This window comes from Thalassophryne amazonica, chromosome 13 (assembly GCF_902500255.1).
Source record: "Thalassophryne amazonica chromosome 13, fThaAma1.1, whole genome shotgun sequence".
Classification (NCBI taxonomy): domain Eukaryota; kingdom Metazoa; phylum Chordata; class Actinopteri; order Batrachoidiformes; family Batrachoididae; genus Thalassophryne; species Thalassophryne amazonica.
This window is the reverse complement of record NC_047115.1, coordinates 49592630-49614642: the sequence shown is the minus strand read 5'-3', so window position 1 is coordinate 49614642 and position 22013 is coordinate 49592630. Positions and strand designations below refer to the sequence as shown.

Below are 22013 nucleotides of genomic sequence, written 5' to 3'. Positions count from 1 at the left end.
TGAAGCCACGCTGTTGTAAAATGTGCAGAATGTGGCTTGGCATTGTCTTGCTGAAATAAGCAGGGATGTCCCTGAAAAAGACGTTGCTTGGATGGCAGCATGTGTTGCTCCAAAACCTGGATGCACCTTTCCATGGGCACTAACACACCCCTATACCATCACAGATGCTGGCTTTTGAACTTTGTGCTGGTAACAATCTGGATGGATTTCCAAAAAACAATTTGAAATGTGGACTCATCAGACTACAGCACACTTTTCCACTCTGCGTCTGTCCATTTCAAATGAGCTCGGGCCCAGAGAAGGCAGTGGTGGTTCTGGATGTTGTTGATTTATGGCTTTCACTTTGCATGGTCAAGTTTTAATATGAACTTGTTGATGTAGCGACGAACTGTGTTAACTGACAATGGTTTTCTGAAGTGTTCCTGAGCCCACGCAGTAAGATCCTTTACACAATGATGTCGGTTTTTAATGCAGTGCCGCCTGTGAGATCGAAGGTTACGGGCATTCAATGTTTGTTTTCGGCCTTGCTGCTTATGTGTAGAAAGTTCTCCAGATTTCCTGAATCTTCTGATTATATTATGGAATGTAGATGATGGAATCCCTAAATTTGTTGCAACTGAAAGTTGAGAAAGATTGTTCTTAAACTGTTGGACTATTTTTTTCACACAGTTGTTCACAAAGTTGTGAGCTTCGCCTCATCTTTGCTTGTCAATGGCCTAGACTTTTGGGGATGCTCCTTTTATAGCCAATCTTAACACTCACCTGTCTTCAATTAGGTGTTCTTTGAGCATTCATCAACTTTCCCAGTCTTTTGTTGCCCCAACAGGTATCTATTTCAAAATAAGCAAATATTTGCACAAAAACAAAAATGTCTATCAGTTTGAACATTAAATAGCTTGTCTTTGTGGTGTATTCAATTGAATACAGGTTGAAGAGGATTTGCAAATCATTTTACACAACGTCCCAACTTCATTGGAATTGTGGTTGTAGTAACGCACAGTGACTTGGAGAAGTAACTTTAACTGATTACTGATTTGGAAAGATTAATGCATTAGAATACTCGTTCCTGAAAAAGGCAGTCAGATTAGAGTTACTGGCATCACTGGTCACAGGTCAGGTTAAATGAACTTACCTTGTTCTGTGTGATGTAGTGAATGGGTCTTCTGTGGGCATCCAGCAGCTCTGAAGCAACTGCAGCTTTGTTCATGTCAAATATTTGAATAGAGCGATCTGAACCACACACCAGAACGATGTCTGAAACAGCTGTTAAGAAACATTACAACAGTTTAAAAGGCACTCAGAACATCTAGTCCAGATGCTATCTTTTTATATAGCGTATTTGCAAATATCTGGCTTTCTGTATATCTCGAGGAACCTTTATTGCAAGATAAACATAGAGTTTTAGTCATAATTTATATGAAGGATGACAACTTCCTCTCATCCCCAATGGGACACTATGAAGATCTGGCACTGAGGTGGATAAATTGCTTGAATCCATCAACTTGCCTTCCTGCAGAAAGCATGCTTCACCACATGCTGTGATACTGCAATACATTGCATTTAAGCACCATCAGCTGTCTTCATAAATGGTTGCACTTAGTCCTCCATGTAATCTGTTATATTCAAAATTTGTCCATCAATTCAGAAAAATGTGGAGACATCACGAACAGTACAAAGACAACTGAGATATGTAACTTCTGCAAGAATTAAAAACAGTCCAAAAAGTTAACTGAGCTTACCTAACGTTTTCAACAAATAGCACAATAAAACTGCAGTATGATTGTGAATATTAGCACTGAATAGAAAAGTACACAGCTGTAATGAAATCTTTTCCCTCCAAACGGTAATCCATTTTTGTTTGTTTTGTTCTGGAGTTGGTGTGTTTTGTTGTTTGTTGTTTTCTTTTGTTATTGGTTTTTTTTTTTTTTTTTGGAAGTGAGGGTTTGTATTCTCAAGTACAAACTTGGAATTGAATAGTGAAAAAGTGAATTTCAATGATAGGATCACATTAATTTCAAGCCATTATAATTAAAATAGAAAATTCAGTTTTTCTTTTACCTAATTAGTTCACTTAACTCAACAAAAATAGAAATGCAACACTTTTGGTTTTGCTCCCATTTTGTATGAGATGAACTCAAAGATCTAAAACTTTTTTCCACATACACAATATCACCATTTTCCCTCAAATATTGTTTATCACAAACCAGTCTAAATCTGTGATAGTAGAGCACTTTCTCCTTTGCTGAGATAATCCATCCCACCTCACAGGTGTGCCTATACCAAGATGCTGATTAGACACCATGATTAGTGCACAGGTGTGTCTTAGACTGTCCCACAATAAAAGGCCACTCTGAAAGGGCAGTTTTGTTTTATTGGGGGGGGGGATACCAGTCCAGTATCTGTGTGACCACCATTTGCCTCATGCAGTGCAACAGATCTCCTCGCATAGAGTTGATCAGGTTGTCAATTGTGGCCCTGTGGAGTGTTGGTCCACTCCTCTTCAATGGCTGTGCGAAGTTGCTGGATATTGGCAGGAACTGGTAAACGCTGTCGTATACGCCGGTCCAGAGCATCCCAACATGCTCAATGGGTGACATGTCCAGTGAGTATGCCTGCCATGCAAGAACTGGGACATTTTCAGCTTCCAAGAACTGTGTACAGATCCTTGCAACATGGGGCCGTGCATTGTCCTGCTGCAACATGAGGTGATGTTCCTTGGATGTATGGCACACAATGGGCCTCAGGATCTCGTCACGGTAGCTCTGGTGCATTCAAAATGCCATCAATAAAGTGCACCTGTGTTCGTCGTCCATAACAGACGCCTGCCCATACCATAACCCCACCGCCACCATGGGCCACTCGATGCACAACATTGACATCAGAAACCCGTTCACACCACACGACGCCACACACGCTGTCTGCCATCTGCCCTGGACAGTGTGAACCAAGATTCATCCGTGAAGAGAACACCTCTCCAACGTTCCAAACACCAGCGAATGTGACATTTGCCCACTCAAGTCGGTTACCACGACTAACTGGAGTCAGGTCGAGACCCCGATGAGGACGAGAAGCATACAGATGAGCTTCCCTGAGACAGTTTTCTGACAGTTTGTTGCAGAAATTCTTTGGTTATGCAAAACCAACTGTTTTCAGCAGCTGGCCGAGTGGCTGGTCTCAGACGATCTTGGAGGTGAACATGCTGGATGTGGAGGTCCTGGGCTGGTCTGGTTACACGTGGTCTGCGGTTGTGAGGCTGGTTTGGATGTACTGCCAAATTCTCTGAAACGCCTTTGGAGACGGCTTATGGTAGAGAAATGAACATTCAATTCACGAGCAACAGCTCTGGTTGACATTCCTACTGTAGGCATGCCAATTGCAACGCTCCCTCCCTCAAATCTTGCGACATCTGTGGCATTGTGCTGTGTGACAAAACTGCACCTTTCAGAGTGGCCTTTTATTGTGGGCAGTCTAAGGTACACCTGTGCACTAATCATGGTGTCTAATCAGCATTTTGATATGGCACACCTGTGAGGTGGGATGGATTATCTCAGCAAAGGAGAAGTGCTCACTATCACAGATTTAGACTGGTTTGTGAACAATATTTGAGGGAAATGGTGATATTGTGTATGTGGAAAAAGTTTTAGATCTTTGATTCATCTCATACAAAATGGAGCAAAACCAAAAGTGTTGCGTTTATATTTTTGTTGAGTGTATTTTATTGTATAACATATACCACTATATGAATGTGTACCAAATGAGGGCGCAGAGTCAAAGATCAAAGTTCTTTTTCTTCTTCTTTCCGCTACTCGCATTAGGGGTCGCCATAGCAGCTCAATCATTTCCATCTCACTCTGTCCTCTGTAACTTCCACTATCACACCATCCACCTGCATGTCCTCCCTCAGCAGATCCATAAACCTCCTCTTTGGACTTCCTCTTCTCCTTCTGCCTAGTGGCTCCTTCTCAGCATCCTTCTCCCTATACACCTGGGTCCCTCCTCTGCACATGTCCAAACATCTCAATCTCGCCTGTCTGACTTTGTCTCCAAACCATCCCACCTGAGCTGTCCTCTGATATGTTCATTCCTCCTGTCCATCCTCATCACTCCACAGAAAATCACATCTCCATTTGTGCCTCCTATCTTTGTCTTAGTAAATGGTAACTGGATTGCATTTATATCGCGCTTTTCCATCTGCATCAGATGCTCAAAGCGCTTTACAAATCAATGCCTCACATTCACCCCGATGTGAGGCTGCTGCCATGCAAGGCGCCCACTACACACCGGGAGCAACTAGGGGATTAAGGACCTTGCCCAAGGGCCCTTAGTGATTTTCCAGTCAGGCTGGGATTTGAACCGAGGATCCCTTTTGGTCTCAAGTGCAACTCTTAACCACTAGACCATCACCTCCCCACAAACCAGTACCACCGTCTCTAAGTCTTAAAACAGAGCTGGTCTCACTACTGTCTTGTAACCTTTCCCTTCACTCTTACAGATATTCTTATGTTACAAATTACTTGTCACCTTTCTCCACTCACTCCACTCTGTCTGTACGCTCTTCTTCACCTCTCTGCCACACTCTCCATTACTTTGGGACAGTTGAACCCAAGTATTTAAATTCATCAACTTTCATCACCTCTACTCCTTGTAACCACACTATTCCTCTGGCCTCCCACTCATTCACACATACGTACTCAGTCTTGCTCCTACTGATTTTAATGTCCCTGATCTCTTTAGCCATTTTTCAGAATCATGTCACACCCAGCACCTATCTAAAAGATCAAAATGATTTTACTTTATACAAATAATGACTGTTTATGAGCTGAATAGTACAACATTTGCATGAGTTGAAAGATGGAACATGACACACAGCTGAATTGAATGGTATGTTCCATCTTTCCATTGCACGAATAGAAAACCATTCAATATTGTTTTATATGGCACCTAATAGATTATGTGATATTTTACATACAACCTCAATTCCAATGAAGTTGGGATGTTGTGTGAAAAACAAATCGTCTTCAACCTATATTCAGTTGAATACACCACAAAAACAAGATATTTAATGTTCAAAACTGATAGACTTTTTTGTTTTTGTGCAAATATTTGCACATTTCTGAAATGGATGCCTGAAACACGTTTCAAAAAAGTTGGGATGGAGCAACAAAAGACTGGGAAAGTTGATGAATGCTCAAAGAACACCTAATTGGAAACAGTTGAGTGTCATGATTGGGTATAAAAGGAGAATCCCCAAAAGGCTCGGCCATTCACAAGCAAAGATGGGGCGAGGATCACCACTTTGTGAACAACTGCATGAAAAAATAGTCCTACAGTTTTAACAACAATGTTTCTCAACATTCAGTTGCAAGGGATTTAGGGATTCCATCATCTACAGACCATAATATAATCAGAAGATTCAGAGAATCTGAAGAACTTTCAACACGTAAGCGGCAAGAACTGAATGCCCGTGACCTTCGATCCCTCAGGCGGCACTGCATTAAAAAACAGCATCATTGTGTAAAGGATCTTGCCACGTGGGCTCCGGAACACTTCAGACAACCATTGTCAGTTAACACAGTTCGTCGCTACATCTACAAGTGCAAGTTAAAACTCTATCATGCAAAGCGAAAGTCATACATCAACAACATCCAGAAATGCCACCACCTTCTCTGGGCCCGAGCTCATTTGAAACGGGCAGACGCAAAGTGGAAAAGTGTGCTATGGTCTCATGAGTCCACGTTTCAAATTGTTTTTGGAAATCATGGACGTCGTGTCCTCCGGACAAAAGAGGAAAGAGACCATCCAGATTGTTACCAGCGTTCAAAAGCCAGCATCTGTGATGGTATGGGGGTATGTTAGTGCCCATGGCATGGGCAACTTACACATCTGTGATGGCACATCAATGCTGAAAGGTACATCTTTGGAGCAACACATGCTGCCATCCAAGTAACATCTTTTGCAGGGACAACCCTGCTTATTTCAGCAAGACAATGCCAAGCCACATTCTGCATGTGTTACAACAGCATGGCTTCGTATTAAAAGAGTGTGGGTCCTAGACTGGCCTACCTGCAGTCCAAACCTGTCGCCACTGAAAATGTGTAGTGTATTATAAAGCGCAAAATACGACAACGGAGACCCCGGACTGTTGAACAACTGAAGTCATACATCAAGCAAGAATGGGGAAGGATTCCACCGACAAAGTTTCAACAATTAGTGTCCTCAGTTCCCAAACGCTTATTGAGTGTTGTTAGGAGGAAAGGTGATGTAACACAGTGGTAAACATATCACTATCCCAGCTTTTTGAAACGTGTTCCAGGCATCCATTTCAAAATGAGTAAATATTCCCACAAAAATAATAAAGTTTATCAGTTTGAACATTAAATATCTTGTCTTTGTGGTGTATTCAATTGAATATAGGTTGAAGAGGATTTGCAAATCATTGTATTCTGTTTTATTTACATTTTACACAATGTCCCAACTTCACTGGAACTGGGGTTGTAAAATTAGACAGGTGTCTCTTCTCAGAGCAGGAAGAGGAGGGCAGTGGGACCCAGCAGTTTATTCCAGTCAGCAGGTAGCTTATCGCTGACATACATATGAATTCAGCGACAGCCGCTGACGAGATTAGAGCACTGTGTTTAAACACATGCCTGCTTTCATCAGTCCAGCAAAAAAAAACAAAAAAAACACTGTGGTTGCTGGATTTAGCTTCCTCATATCATGAAAGCTTTTTTCATAATAGAGTGAAATATAAGGGACAAAAATGAATGGTACGTAAATAGTACAAATATGCGCGTTACTGATGTCACTCATACTGTTGTGTGGGCCGCCAGAAGAGGAGGTACTGCTGGCCCACCACCAGAGGGCGCCCTGTCTGAAGTGCGGGCTTCAGGCACAGGAGGGCGCTGCCACCTTTCAAGAGCAGCCGGTTGACAGCTGTCACTCATCGGCTATGACATCTGTCAGCAATCATCTGCGCCTCACCCCGCATAAAAGCAGGACGACACCTCCACCACGTCGCCGAGATATCGTTCTTCCAAGGAGGTAACTCTCTCAGCCTGAGAATTCCTAAACGTTGTTGTTGATACATTGTTTGCAGCTGTCTTCCTGAAGGACCGGCGTATGCTGCGACTGCTTCGCTCTGCATTCCGCCAGATAAGTGAATAGACAGACGCTGCACGAGTGTGTGTTAGAGGTGGAGGTGGAATAACCACCATCCTTGTTACGGGGTGCACACACACCCACACCTCACTGTTTTTGCTCTTCGCCAGCAGTACCAGATCCGACACGCGGAGACGGTGGCCACCTGGGGAACTCGGGACCTGGCTGGCTCCAGTATCCTCCTGGTTCGGTGGCGGAGGAATCGTGTGGTTCCGGTTCTTCTCCAGACGGACATCTCCTATCGTCGAGCCTGCCCACACGACACCTTTATTAATTGACCTTGTATTCATTCTATAATCTGCTGTGTGTAGTTGTAGCATTCACAACAGTAAAGTGTTCAAATTTAACTTCTCCTATTGTCCGTTCATTTGCGCCCCCTTTGGGGGTCCGTGTCACTACACTTTCACAACAGGATATCTCGGCCAGCGCCATGGACTCCGAGGGGCGTCACCCATCTGTTGGACAGCCAATGGGAGAGCAGGGTGCACAGGCATCTGCAGGAGGCGTGATTGGTGAGTTGCAGCACATCCTCACCGCCTTTATGGCTCGGTTGGATCAGATGACCGAGCAAAACATCCTCCTGAATCGCAGGGTGGAGGCTCTCTCCGCACAAGTGGCAGGGAGCGCTCAGGGTGCTGCTGCAGCTCCTCTTCCTGCCAACCCTGTGCAGGATATAAATGTTCCACTGGTCGTTCAACAACCCCCCCCACCATCCCCTGAAGCATACATAAGCCCCCCAGAGCCGTACGGAGGTTGTGTGGAGACGTGCGCGGACTTTCTTATGCAGTGTTCGCTCGTCTTTGCACAACGTCCCGTCATGTATGCGTCTGAAGCTAGTAAAGTAGCTTATGTAATTAATCTACTTCGAGGAGAGGCACGCGCTTGGGCTACGGCGCTTTGGGAGCAAAATTCACGGCTCCTTCATACGTACACTGGGTTTGTAAGGGAGTTTAAGACCGTATTTGATCACCCTAACAGGGGAGAGACCGCTTCAACCGTGCTGCTGTCAATGAGACAGGGACGCCGGAACGCAACCGCTTATGCATCCGCTTGGAATAACGCTGCGCTCCGCGCCGCCTTCGTAAACGGACTGTCGTCGGTCCTGAAGGAGCACCTGGTGGCCAAGGACAAACCGCGGGAATTAGATGGGCTTATCGACCTCGTTATACGGTTAGACAATCGGTTGGAGGAACGCCGTCGGGAACGAGATGAGGGGCGTGGCCGGGCATGTGCCGTCCCTCTTCCTTCCAGGTCCGAAAAAGGTCCGCCCTTCACACGCTCCATGGCCTCTATGCCCCGTGTGGCTACAGCTCCCCCTGCTGACGAAGCTATGGACACGAGCAGGGCCACATTCAGACCACCGAATAGACAGAGGAGGCTTCCCCGCGGGGCGTGTTTTGTTTGCGGCTCAATTGAGCATCAATTGAGAGACTGCCCCGAACGGTTAAACACCAACGCCCGCCCCTAGAAACTGGGCTTAGGGTGGGCCAAGAAATTCATGTGGGACATACACATTTTCCACACGACTCCCAGTTACAATCCTTAGCGGGGATTTAACCCTTCAGGCCCCAGCACTGGTAGACACTGGGTCAGAAGGGAATCTGCTAGACAGCAGATGGGCCAGGGAGGTAGGGCTCCCTCTGGTGGCGCTTCCTTCGCCATTGCAGGTGCGAGCACTAGATGGCACCCTACTCCCTTTAATCACACACAGGACACTACCAGTAATTCTGGTGGTGTCAGGGAATCATCGGGAGGAGATAGAGTTTTTTGTGACTCCCTCTGCCTCCCGTGTGATTCTGGGGTTCCCATGGATGTTAAAACACAATCCCCGGATTGATTGGCCGTCCGGGGTGGTGGTTCAGTGGAGCGAGACCTGCCATCGGGTGTGTTTAGGATCCTCGGTCCCTCCCGGTTCCCAGGCTAAGGAGCAGGTCAAAGTCCCTCCCAATCTGTCGGCGGTGCCGGTTGAGTACCACGATCTTGCTGACGTTTTCAGCAAGGATCTGGCACTCACCCTTCCCCCGCACCGTCCGTACGATTGTGCCATCGATTTGATTCCAGGCGTGGAGTTCCCGTCCAGCATGCTGTACAACCTCTCACGACCTGAGCGCGAATCGATGGAGACCTACATCCGGGACTCCTTAGCTGCCGGGCTGATCCGGAACTCCACCTCCCTGATGGGAGCAGGTTTCTTTTTTGTGGGCAAGAAAGATGGCGGACTTTGTCCATGCATTGATTATCGGGGGCTGAACGAGATCACGGTTCGCAACCGATACCCGTTGCCTTTGTTAGATTCGGTGTTCACCCCCCTGCATGGAGCCAAAATATTCACAAAGCTGGATCTTAGGAACGCATATCACCTAGTTCGGGTCCGGAAGGGAGACGAGTGGAAGACGGCATTCAACACCCCGTTAGGTAATTTTGAGTACCTGGTCATGCCGTTCGGCCTCACTAACGCCCCCGCGACGTTCCAAGCTTTGGTAAACGACGTCTTGCGGGACTTCCTGCACCGATTCGTCTTCGTATATCTGGACAATATACTCATTTTTTCTCCGGACCCTGAGACTCATGTACGGCATGTACGTCAGGTCCTGCAGCGGTTGTTGGAGAACCGGCTGTTTGTGAAGGGCGAGAAGTGTGAGTTTCACCGCACCTCTTTGTCCTTCCTGGGGTTTATCATCTCTTCCAACTCCGTCGCCCCGGATCCAGCCAAGGTCGCGACGGTGAGAGACTGGCCCCAACCTACGAGCCGTAGGAAGCTGCAACAGTTCCTCGGCTTCACAAATTTTTACAGGAGGTTCATCAAGGGGTATAGTCAGGTAGTGAGCCCCCTGACAGCCCTGACCTCACCAAAGGTTCCCTTCACCTGGTCGGATCGGTGCGATGCCACGTTCAGGGAGTTGAAACAGTGCTTCTCGACTGCACCCGTCTTGGTGCAGCCCGATCCCAGTCACCAGTTTTTGGTTGAAGTGGACGCCTCTGACTCAGGGATAGGAGCCGTGCTATCCCAGAGCGGAGAGACCGATAAGGTCCTTCACCCGTGTGCCTATTTCTCCCGCAGGTTGACCCCAGCAGAACGGAACTATGACGTGGGCAATCGAGAACTCCTAGCAGTGAAAGAGGCTCTTGAGGAGTGGAGACATCTGCTGGAGGGAGCGTCAGTGCCATTCACGGTTTTTACTGACCACCGGAACCTGGAGTATATCAGGACCGCCAGGCGACTGAACCCCAGGCAAGCCTGCTGGTCACTGTTCTTCGGCCGTTTTGACTTCCGGATCACCTACCGCCCCGGGACCAAGAACCAGAGGTCGGACGCCTTGACCCGGGTGCATGAAAATGAAGCCAAAACCGTGCTGTCGGATCCACCGGAACCCATCGTACCGGAGTCCGCTATCGTGGCCACCCTTACCTGGGACGTGGAGAAGACCGTCCGGGAGGCCCTGGCACGGAGCCCGGACCCCGGAACAGGGCCAAAGAACAGACTGTACGTCCCACCAGAGGCCAGGGCTGCCATCCTGGACTTCTGTCACGGGTCCAAGCTCTCCTGCCACCCAGGGGTGCGTAGGACCGTGGCAGTGGTCCGGCAGCACTTCTGGTGGGTGTCCCTGGAGGCTGACGTCCGGGCATACATCCAGGCCTGCACCACCTGCGCCAGGGGCAAGGCGGACCACCAAAAGGCACAGGGACTCCTTCAGCCGCTTCCTGTGCCTCATCGCCCCTGGTCCCACATTGGTCTGGATTTCGTCACGGGCCTCCTGCCGTCCCGGGGGCACACCACCATCCTCACGATAGTGGACCGGTTCTCCAAGGCGGCCCACTTCGTGGCCCTCCCGAAGCTCCCGTCGGCCCAGGAGACAGCGGATCTCCTGGTCCACCATGTCGTACGTCTGCATGGGATACCAACAGACATCGTCTCAGATCGTGGTCCCCAGTTTTCCTCGCAGGTTTGGAGAAGTTTCTGCCGGGAGCTGGGGGCCACCGTGAGCCTCTCATCTGGGTATCACCCACAGACCAACGGACAGGCTGAACGGGCTAATCAAGAGGTGGAGCAGGCCCTGCGCTGTACCACATCCGCACACCCGACGGCTTGGAGTGAACACCTGGCCTGGATCGAGTATGCGCATAACAGCCAAGTGTCCTCTGCCACCGGCCTCTCCCCGTTCGAGGTGTCTCTGGGGTACCAGCCCCCTTTGTTTCCTGTGGTGGAGGGAGAGGTCGGTGTGCCCTCGGTCCAGGCCCACCTGCGGAGATGCCGTCGGGTGTGGCGCACCGCCCGTTCGGCCTTGTTGAGGGCCCGGACGAGGGCAAAGACCCATGCAGACCATCGACGGTCCCCGGCCCCCGCATATCGGCCCGGGCAGGAGGTGTGGCTATCTACAAGGGACATCCCCCTCCAGGTCGATTCCCCCAAACTTAAGGAGCGGTACATAGGGCCCTACAAGATCCTCAAGGTCCTCAGTCCCGCCGCAGTGAGGCTCCACCTCCCGGCCTCACTGCGGATCCATCCGGTATTCCATGTGTCGAGACTGAAGCCACATCACCCCTCACCCCTCTGTACACCCGGTCCGGCGCCGCCTCCTGCCCGTATCATCGACGGGGAGCCGGCTTGGACAGTGCACCGGCTCCTGGACGTCCGTCGAATGGGCCGGGGTTTCCAGTATTTGGTGGACTGGGAGGGGTATGGACCCGAAGAACGCTCCTGGGTGAAGAGGAGCTTCATCCTGGACCCGGCCCTCCTGGCCGATTTTTACCGTCGCCACCCGGACAAGCCTGGTCGGGTGCCAGGAGGCACCCGTTGAGGGGGGGGTCCTGTTGTGTGGGCCGCCAGAAGAGGAGGTACTGCTGGCCCACCACCAGAGGGCGCCCTGTCTGAAGTGCGGGCTTCAGGCACAGGAGGGCGCTGCCACCTTCCAAGAGCGGCCGGGTTGACAGCTGTCACTCATCGGCTATGACATCTGTCACCAATCATCTGCGCCTCACCCCGCATAAAAACAGGATGACACCTCCACCACGTCACCGAGATATCGTTCTTCCAAGGAGGTAACTCTCTCAGCCTGAGAATTCCTAAACGTTGTTTGTTGATACATTGTTTGCAGCTGTCTTCCTGAAGGACCGGCATATGCTGCGACTGCTTCGCTCTGCATTCCGCCAGATAAGTGAATAGACAGACGCTGCACGAGTGTGTGTTAGAGGTGGAGGTGGAATAACCACCATCCTTGTTACGGGGTGCACACACACCCACACCTGACTGTTTTTGCTCTTTGCCAGCAGTACCAGATCCGACACGCGGAGACGGTGGCCACCTGGGGAACTCGGGACCTGGTGGCTCCAGTATCCTCCTGGTTCGGTGGCGGAGGAAATCGTGTGGTTCCGGTTCTTCTCCAGACGGACGTCTCCTATCGTTGAGCCTGCCCACACGACACCTTTATTAATTGACCTTGTATTCATTCTATAATCTGCTGTGTGTAGTTGTGGCATTCACAACAGTAAAGTGTTCAAATTTAACTTCTCCTATTGTCCGTTCATTTGCGCCCCCTGTTGTGGGTCTGTGTCACTACACTTTCACAACACATACGAGACAAATGATCAATGTCATGTGATGTGACATACAATCCACCAATTAAATGACAAGGACGTACTGAGATGTTATATGTACACTTTATACAATTTATAGTCACACTGTCCGAACCTTTGAGTTGGGGAAATGCTGGGAATAGCTTATCAGTCATGAGTAGGGTTGGTATCGAGAACCGGTTCTTTTCGAGAATCGTTAAGGGCTCCTTCACACAAAGGACAAATCAGGGTGAATCACGGCGCAACAGCTCATATGAACGAACCATGAAAACACTGTGCTGACCGGCAGGCATGAACGATCCAGCTGCGACGGGTTCATGCACGCGACAATGTCATGCACGAGCGTGCGGGAAACTGTCGCAGCAGGAAGACAGCGCGAGTAACTGGGACGTGGTGCACCACATCATGCCGCTGATGTGGAGGAAAATAAAATAAAAACCAGCTGTATAACTAGTGAATATCACTGGGTTGATATAAATAAAAGGGGATGCAATACAGAACCCCATGGTTAAATAACCCTGGTTAAATAAAAAATAAATGTCACTCACGGGATTTGAACCTGCAATTTACAAAAGCTCTGATTACCAGACAGAAACTTTACCACTATGCTACAATCACTGTCTTATAACAGGAGCGTGAAATGACTAAGATCAACAAGCAGATAAACGTATTTTTTAAAAAAACTGACAAAAGCACTGTGATAACTAACCCAACGGCCTTTGTTACGGCATATTTCTGCTGATACATGACTGAAAGTGGTGTATGTGTCGCACTGTTGGCTTGTCATATAGTCCTGCAGAGCGCCGCTCACAGAATACGCGTGTTGGGCATGTCAGACAGACGTGACATTCAGACCACCTGCTGCGTGTCCACATGAACTAACGGTCCATTTCAGCTGGGACAGCCTGTCAATGTGCACACTGTGGAGGCTCTCCAGCGCATCGCAAAAGCGATATATGTTTTAATGTATTTCCATGTGAGGACAGCAAGCACATGCACGTGCGTGTCCATCAACACGGTACAGTAGTATTCAGAATAATAGTAGTGCTATGTGACTAAAAAGATTAATCCAGGTTTTGAGTATATTTCTTATTGTTACATGGGAAACAATGTACCAGTAGATTCAGTAGATTCTCACAAATCCAACAAGACCATGCATTCATGATATGCAAACTCTTAAGGCTATGAAATTGGGCTATTAGTAAAAAAAAAAAAAAAAAAGTAGAAAAGTAAAATGCTTGTTTAAAATAACATAACTTTAAGTGTCTCTTAAAATGGTCCAAATTTAGTATCAGGACTGGTTCCACAGAAAAGCTGGACACAAATGCAGGACTCGATAACAGAGCTCTGTGAGTAAAAACAGTTTACTGGAGCAGTAAACAGGGTCCAGTACACAAAAAGGCAGTCCAACAAGAGCAGAAATACTTCGAACATCAGTCTTAGACGTGGTCAATAATACAGGCAGGTGGTCATTACACACGAGAGGCAAGCAGGTCAGGAATACACAAAAAAACAGAGCTCGAGAGAAGGCACAAGGCACATCAATCTGGCGAAGGAATAAGGTAAACAGAGGAGCTTAAATACACCCAGGTGATGAGGTGGTGATTGGAAACAGGTGTGCGTGGAATGCACCAAAAAGGGGGTGTGGCCAGAGAGAGGGAAACACCCACCACCAAGAGCCAGCAGAGACGGACAAGAGAGAAAGGGACAGACAGACCCAAATGGGAAAAACTCCCACAAGAAAAGCAGGCGAACAATAAAAAGCAACCAAAACACCACAATAGCTCACATCCTGACATTTAGGGTTTTAATGTCACTGGGTAGAGAGTTCCACACATGTGGCGCAGTGTGTGTGAAAAGCTCGGGTCCCAACCTGAGTTTGACATCTAGGAACCTTCAGGTTGAGCTGGCTACTGGATCGTAGGGTACGCTGTGGACTGTACACTTCAATAAGATCTCTTAAGTACGGTGGTGCTAGCCCGTTCAGACATTTATATATCAGAAGGGCAATCTTAAAGGAAATACGATATTTCACCGGTAACCAGTGGAGATCTTTCAACAACGGTGTGACATGATCGTATTTCCTTGCCCCACACACTACTCTAGCTGCACAATTTTGCAGTTTTTGCAGTTTACTGATAACACACTTCGGTGCTCCATAGAGCAGGGCATTGCAATAGTCTATATTAGAGGTCACAAAAGTGTGCACAATTCTCTCCGTGGCAGATTTATCCAGGTATTTTCTTATTTGTCTTATTCGTTTCAACTGGTGGTAACCTTTCTGACAGATGTAATTCACATGATTTGTCATTCTAAGTTGCTGATCAAACATGATGCCAAGATTTTTCAGAGATTGTACTGGCTTCACATGTGAATTTCCAACTTTAATGTCATGTATAGTTACTTTTGCAAGCTGTTGCGGCGTTCCAAGTAACATGAACTCAGTTTTTGTGTCATTTATCTTCAAACGGTGAAACAGCATCCATGCTCTTACCTCCGAGATACAAGCGCAGAGACTGTTAATGGCACTGGTCTCAGAAGTGTGTAGTCCAGAGATCAAGGATCCAGTGACCAATTTCATATTTATTTACTTTAAGACTTAATAAAATGATGTTGACATAGAAAACCTGTAAAGACTAATTTTAGTACACAGAAAATTCACGAGAGGTAAGGGAATCGATAAGGAATAGGATCAATAAGCGGACTTGATAATGGCATCGATATCGATAAAATCTTATCAATACCCATCCCTAGTTATGAGACTGCTTTTCTTTGCTAGGTTTGATGATGCTGATAGATCAAAGCCTTTCAGGTCGTGGTGCTTCCTGCTTTACTATATGGTTGTGAGAATGCATGATAACCAGTAACCTCAGGCTACAATTGGATGTCTTTGGTTCGAGACCTCTTCGGAGGATTCTTGGGGGCTACTAGAATGACTGTGTCTAAGGAATTGTTACTTAGGGAGACTCAGATTAGGTGCATCACTTGCATTGTGAGGGAACATCAGCTATGACATTTTGGCCATGTGGTACATTTCTCTGGGCATGATCCAGGGTGCAGGTGCCTCAGCGCTGTGGACCCTAACAGCTGGAAAAGGCCAATGTGATACCCATTTTTTCACCACCCCACAGTGGAAAGATAGTTACTTTCAAGAGGTGGGGTTGGACTTGTTATCTGCATGGATTGTTGCCATCCACAACCCAAGGTGTCTCTGTGGTATGGTGTGGTGGATGTGGAAATATGAGGCCCCATTGCATGCTTCCCAACGTGATGCTCATAGCATATCTGTTTTCAAATTTCAATGACCATTGTCACGCATGTAGTGTTGCGAAATATATCATGAGAGCAAATCATTAAGCCTAACAAAACTTATTTCTGTGGCTTTAACACAAAAAAGTAAACCTAAACAAGGAGTTGGAATACAAAATTTAAGAGACTTAAATACTATTCAGATACAGTGATCAGTGGAAATCCCTAGGCAATGTGTATTTTATGAAGCCCAGACAAACTGCTCTTGTTGAGATGAAACTGGCCCAACCAGGTGGCCCCAAAAAAGTATGGAAGGGATGTGTTGACATTAGTGATGCAATTAATGGCAAAATTTCTGTTGCAACAACAAGAAAAAGGATACAAGAACAGAAATCGTTGACTGCACTCAGGGCAGTGATGCCTGTCGCTGATGTTACCTTAAACTGTTTTGCCAATTTGATGACACTCCGTTTTTCGTATCTGAAAGAAGAATCAGCTTCACTTTTTGACCCATAAAGTTAAAAAGATTCTGCAAGATACAGTTGTGGTGTTAAAGTGATTTTGGATATCATGTTACTGAGTGGTTGAAGTCCTCTATGTGTTTTCATTGCACCAGTCAGTAAAGAGAGAAAAAAACAGGCAGAAGCATTATGCTGTGTTGAAAGAAGATGTGACTCTGTCCATTGGTGGAAGTTGTCTGTTGTTATTATGGATGTGAATTAACTCTCTGAGTGAGCCTTTCTAGTTGCAGTTGTACATCTTGTATAATTACCTTTTGATGTCGTCACATGTGACATCCACATCATACAGGTACAAGAACAGATTGGGTCCAGATGACAGAAGCACAAACTTGTCAAGGTAATAGAACTGAGCATTTCTGATGGGTTTGGAGAACAGATCTTCCCTCTAAAAGGGCAAAGGCAGACATGAATCAAAGTGAATGATGTAAATCATTAACACATTAATGATGCACAAAAAGACCCTGAACCTTTAAACTGTTCCATGTTGAGACACACTGGCCTCTTCTACCCCACATAACTATGGGATAAAGATGCTGATGAATGTGATTCATGATTTACAGATACATGTTTCAGAAATAAAAATATTTTAACGTGCCTGCTTTTTATTTCTTGTATTGTACAGTTTCTACCTCCAAAAAAGGGAGACTGTGTGATGTGTGTGTCTGTGAACAGAACTGTTAAAAAAAACTTTCAGCTCTTGAAAACGAAAAAAATTAATACGCCACTTCAAATTTGTTTTGACATTTACCATACTGGTAAATACCATACTGGTGTTTTTGTTAGAAACACATCTGAAAAATACAGAGTCATCTTATGATCGCAGATAACTTTTATATGTCATACATCTGCAATAATAGGTGGCAGCAAACACTCATGGACGGTGTGCGCATCTCTCAACAACAGGCAAATGTTGTGGTCTGATGGCGTTAAATGGCACTTATCTGCATTTTAACACCTCAATTTTTTACATACACAACTTTAACAAGAGCACTACAAGAGCTAGACACTCACACTCATCTTCAACCGCTAGTCCAAGTAAGGGTCGCGGGGGGCTGGAGCCTATCCCATCAGCCATAGAGTGCAAGGCGGGGTACACCCAGGACAGGACGCCAGTCTGTCACAGGGCCACTACAAGAGCTAGCATGTCGTAATTATTTAGAATTATTTATAGTTCTTTTCGAAGTCCTTGTACTCCTATTTCCATGTCTGACTGATGTCCTCCCCTATCCTATACCCTCTTGGCCATTTTTGAAATCAGTTTGACACCTATGCCCTAGTTGCTCCCGGTGTGTAGTGAGCACCTTGCATGGCTGCACCCTGACATCAGTGAATGGGTGAATGTGAGGCATAATTAAAAGCCCTTTGAGCTTCTGATGCAGATGGAAAAGCACTAAATAAATGCAGACCATTTACCATCATACTCACTGCAGTAGAATTTTAAAAAAGAAAGGCTCTTATTTGGGGCAACACGGTGGATAAGCGGTTAGCACTTTTGCCTCACGGTGAGGAGGTCATGGGTTCGATTCCCACCTGTGGCCTTTCTGTGTGGAGTTTACATGTTCTCCCCATGTATGTGTGGGTTTCTTCCGGGTGCTCCGGTTTCCTCCCACATCTAAAGACATGCAGGTTAGGTGGATTGGAAACTTTACATTGTCCGTAGGTGTGCGGTGTGGGTGTGACTTTGTTTGTCTATATGTGGCCCTGTGACAGACTGTTCAGGGTGTACCCCACCTCATGCCCTGTGACTGCTGGGATAGGCTCCAGCTCCCTTGTGAGCAGTTGAAGATGAGCGAGTGTGAGGCTCTTATCTGCTCAAACTAATGGGGCAGGGTAGTGGTGGGGGTTGCCCAGCACTTAAGTGCACTTGTTTCCAATGTGGAAGGGTCCCAGTTCAGGGCCACCCATTTGTTCAGTGTAAAACTTGTGCCACATCAACATGTGGATCTGTTGTGGAGACCACAACTTCTTACTCAAAGTAATGCAACCTGTTGAAAAAGCAAGAAAGGTGCTGGCACTGACAGTAAAACAACATTGCCCAATTTCTCATTTTTTACCTTTTCACATTGATGATTCCCCCCTCCCCTTCACACCTTGGAATATGGGAGTCAAAGCAAATTTGTTCCACAAAATGTCAGAGGGATCCTGCTCCATAGAGGACGGTAACTATACGCTCACACTCATGGTGTGTTATTATAGTCTATGAAGGTGAAAGCTAAAAGTATTCCTTTGTAGTGCAACTTAAAGTATAACTGTGCAAAGCTATTTGTATTTCTGGCTCACCCCTATGGTGCTTTTGACCCTGAAAGTTGTTCATTTACTGCCAAGTCATTTAAAAAAAACACCAAGAAGTCAAAGACTGCAGCCAATTTTAAACAATCACTCTGAGTGGAGCAAAGCAGGGATGGTTAGCATCAGCTCGGGGAAGACCCCAATTTCTGACCAGTTTTTGTTTTTCAGTTGGCATGAGAAAGCAGAAACTCTTCGAGTACTCTCTTTAAATGTGATACTCAATGAAGTAAGGAAGGTCTGCAAATGATCAGGGTTCTGGATGCTATAAGCCTAGCAGATGCTATGAATGACAAATTATTCACAGTACTGAGCCAACAAACACATCATTCCATCATACTAATTAATTGGGCTTTATCTATTTTTAATTCCACAAGACTGTTCTCATCAGACAAAGAAATTATGTCTTACAAAAATGTCAAAAACACATCACGAACGTTTTGTATCAATACTCATGAAGAAGCTCTGTTATATACAGCACCATGAAAAAGTGTATGCCCCATTGAGCATTTGCATATTTTAGTTTTTTATGACACCAGTTTTTACAAGAAAGAATTCAGGCTTCTTTAAATTAAATTTCTAAAATTACACCCCTTTAACATCACTTTTTCAGCCAATTTTCTTGAGACAAGTCAGGGGATGAATACATAAACATTTCCAAGTCACTCTGTCAATTTGACTTGGACTTCAGTTACATCAATGATCAAGAAACACAAACAGTATGATACTGTGGTAAAGCTGATAAGAGTAGGCAGTTCTCAAAAATTAAGTGGCCGTGCAAGAAGGAAGTGAGTGAGGGAAACCACCAAGGCACCCCTGACTCTGAAGTACTCATAGGCTTCTGTGGCTGTGAAAACATGCAGAGGACAGCTTTTCTGTGTTGAATCAAGTTACATAGCTTCATGGTGAACTAGATCAAAAAATGACTTTCTTAAAATGAAGAACTCTGGGCTCATGTTGCCAAAAGGGAGACACAAGCTAAGATTTGATCTGTTTTCTTGAGATGATGTGTCTGGAAAAAAGAAAAGAAAATTCTGGTTGATACATACTGTAAGACCTGTGTCTATTTCTTAAAATGGAAAGGAGGTGGTGCCTAACCCAGTCTCATTGGGCGAGTCCCACAGAGTAAACAATGAAGGAATGTCTGGCATCATAAATGCCTGAAGTTTTTTTTTTGTTTTTTTTAAATATCAATATCTCTAAATGTGATCTAGCTACATTAGTAAAACAATATTCCCATATCATGCAGAGAATACAATTAACAAGCATTAAAACTGAAAGTGTGAACATTCTTGCAATTTACTGTTTGTGTCTATGTTGTTTGTGGCATTACTTCATGAACCTGAGCTTAACAGAATCTGTCCAAGCTGCCAAAGTGGAATTCTGACTGGAACAAGCACTTGATGTTATTTTCCAACAGGTTAGAAATCCCAAACTCAACATAATACGAGGTCTGTGAGAAAAGAATCCGACCTTTTTATTTTATGCAAAAAATATATGGATTTGATTCATATGTTTTTACATCAGCCAAGCTTGAACCTTCGTGCGCATGCGTGAGTTTTTCCACGCCTGTCGGTTGCGTCATTCGCCTGTGGGCAGGCTTTGAGTGAGCACTGCTCCACCCCTCTCATCGTTGTTTCATTGCGAGGAAATGGCGGAATGATCTGGGCTTTTTTTTCCATCAGAATATTTCAGAAACTGTTAGAGACAGGCAGCTGGAAACCATTCGAAAAATTTATCTGGCTTTCGGTGAAAATTTTACGGGCTTCACAGAGAATAAGGAGTGTTACTACAGCTTTAAGGACTGCCCACAATGGCGCACGGCGCGCCGCGCTCCGAGCCACCATCGAGAGGCAGAAACCACCACATCATTTCTAAACGGATCGCTGTGTGGAGCCGGGGCCGTCGTGTGCAATTTCTCTGGTTATCACAAGAGCTGGACATCAGCCATTTTCCGGCAGATTTCACTTTTAACAAGAGATTTTGTAATGGAAAGCCACGCGGAGGCTTCGCGCGTCACGACGGAGCCGCTGATGGAGCGAGACAAAGGAACACCTCCGTTTCGGAGTGTTAAAGGACAAGTTTGGACATGCCTATCTCGGCTTTCAGTGCTTACCAGTCGAGTGAGTATAAGAGAAATTGTGGAGAGCTGGGCTGTAGTAACACTCCTTATTCTCTGTGAAGCCCGTAAAATTTTCACCAAAAGCCAGATAAATTTTTCGAATGGTTTCCAGCTGCCTGTCTCTAACAGTTTCTGAAAAAATTCTGATGGAAAAAAAGCCCAAATCATTCCGCCATTTCCTCGCAATGAAACAACGACGAGAGGAGTGGACCAGTGCTCACTCAAAGCCTGCCCACAGGCGAATGACGCAACCAACAGGCATGGAAAAACTCACGCATGCGCACGAAGGTTCAAGCTTGGCTGACGTGAAAACATATGAATCAAATCCATATATTTTTTGCATAAAATAAAAAGGTCGGATTCTTTTCTCACAGACCTCGTATCTGAATACAGCATAAGAGGGCTGTTTCAGACCTGAATTTTGCTTCCAGCAGATTCTGCAAAAACACACTGATTTGCCGGATTTTGAGGCTGTAGAACATGAAACCCTGAGCTCATTAGCTGTAAAAGATAGACAAAGAATGCAAGTTTACTAGAGGTACACTTCTTTTAAATTGAAAATAAGCAAGTGTACAATCAAGGAATATACTTAGAGGATCATACTTGAAGTATACTTAGCTTATACTGACAAGTAAACAGAAAAGTTTAAGTATATTTGGCCTATAATTATACTGAAGTTAGCTTGGGTATGTATTTGGCACATACCCAAACACACTTCACTGACAAACACACAAAAAAATATCAGTATACGAGGGCTGTCAATAAAGTATAGGTCCTTTTTATTTTTTTCAAAAACTATATGGATTTCATTCATATGTTTTTACATCAGACATGCTTGAACCCTCGTGCACATGCGTGAGTTTTTCCACGCCTGTCGGTGACGTACTTCGCCTGTGAGCACTCCTTGTGGGAGGAGTCGTCCAGCCCCTCGTCGGAATTCCTTTGTCCGCGCGTCGGGACGCAGCCAACGCGGTGCGGCAGCACAGGAAAAACACCTCCGTGTTGATAACCATTTGTAAAATCCAGGCGGCTTTTGATGGCTTTCAGTGGAGTGAGTATATGAGAAATTGTTTAACAGCTGGACATGTTCCAACTTGTCCTTA

At 45.9% G+C, this 22013-nt stretch overlaps 1 protein-coding gene across 1 annotated transcript in view; it reads right to left on the bottom strand.

The window, feature by feature from the left end:
• wdr27 (WD repeat domain 27) overlaps positions 1 to 22013 on the bottom strand; it is a 170721-nt gene that overhangs the window by 103378 nt on the left and 45330 nt on the right. Inside the window, exons 18-20 of the mRNA XM_034185406.1 lie at positions 16754 to 16887; positions 16364 to 16461; positions 1133 to 1254 (exon numbers count right to left, since the gene is read on the bottom strand). Coding sequence (XP_034041297.1) covers positions 1133 to 1254; positions 16364 to 16461; positions 16754 to 16887 — 354 coding nt within the window. The remainder of the gene's footprint in view (positions 1 to 1132; positions 1255 to 16363; positions 16462 to 16753; positions 16888 to 22013) is intronic.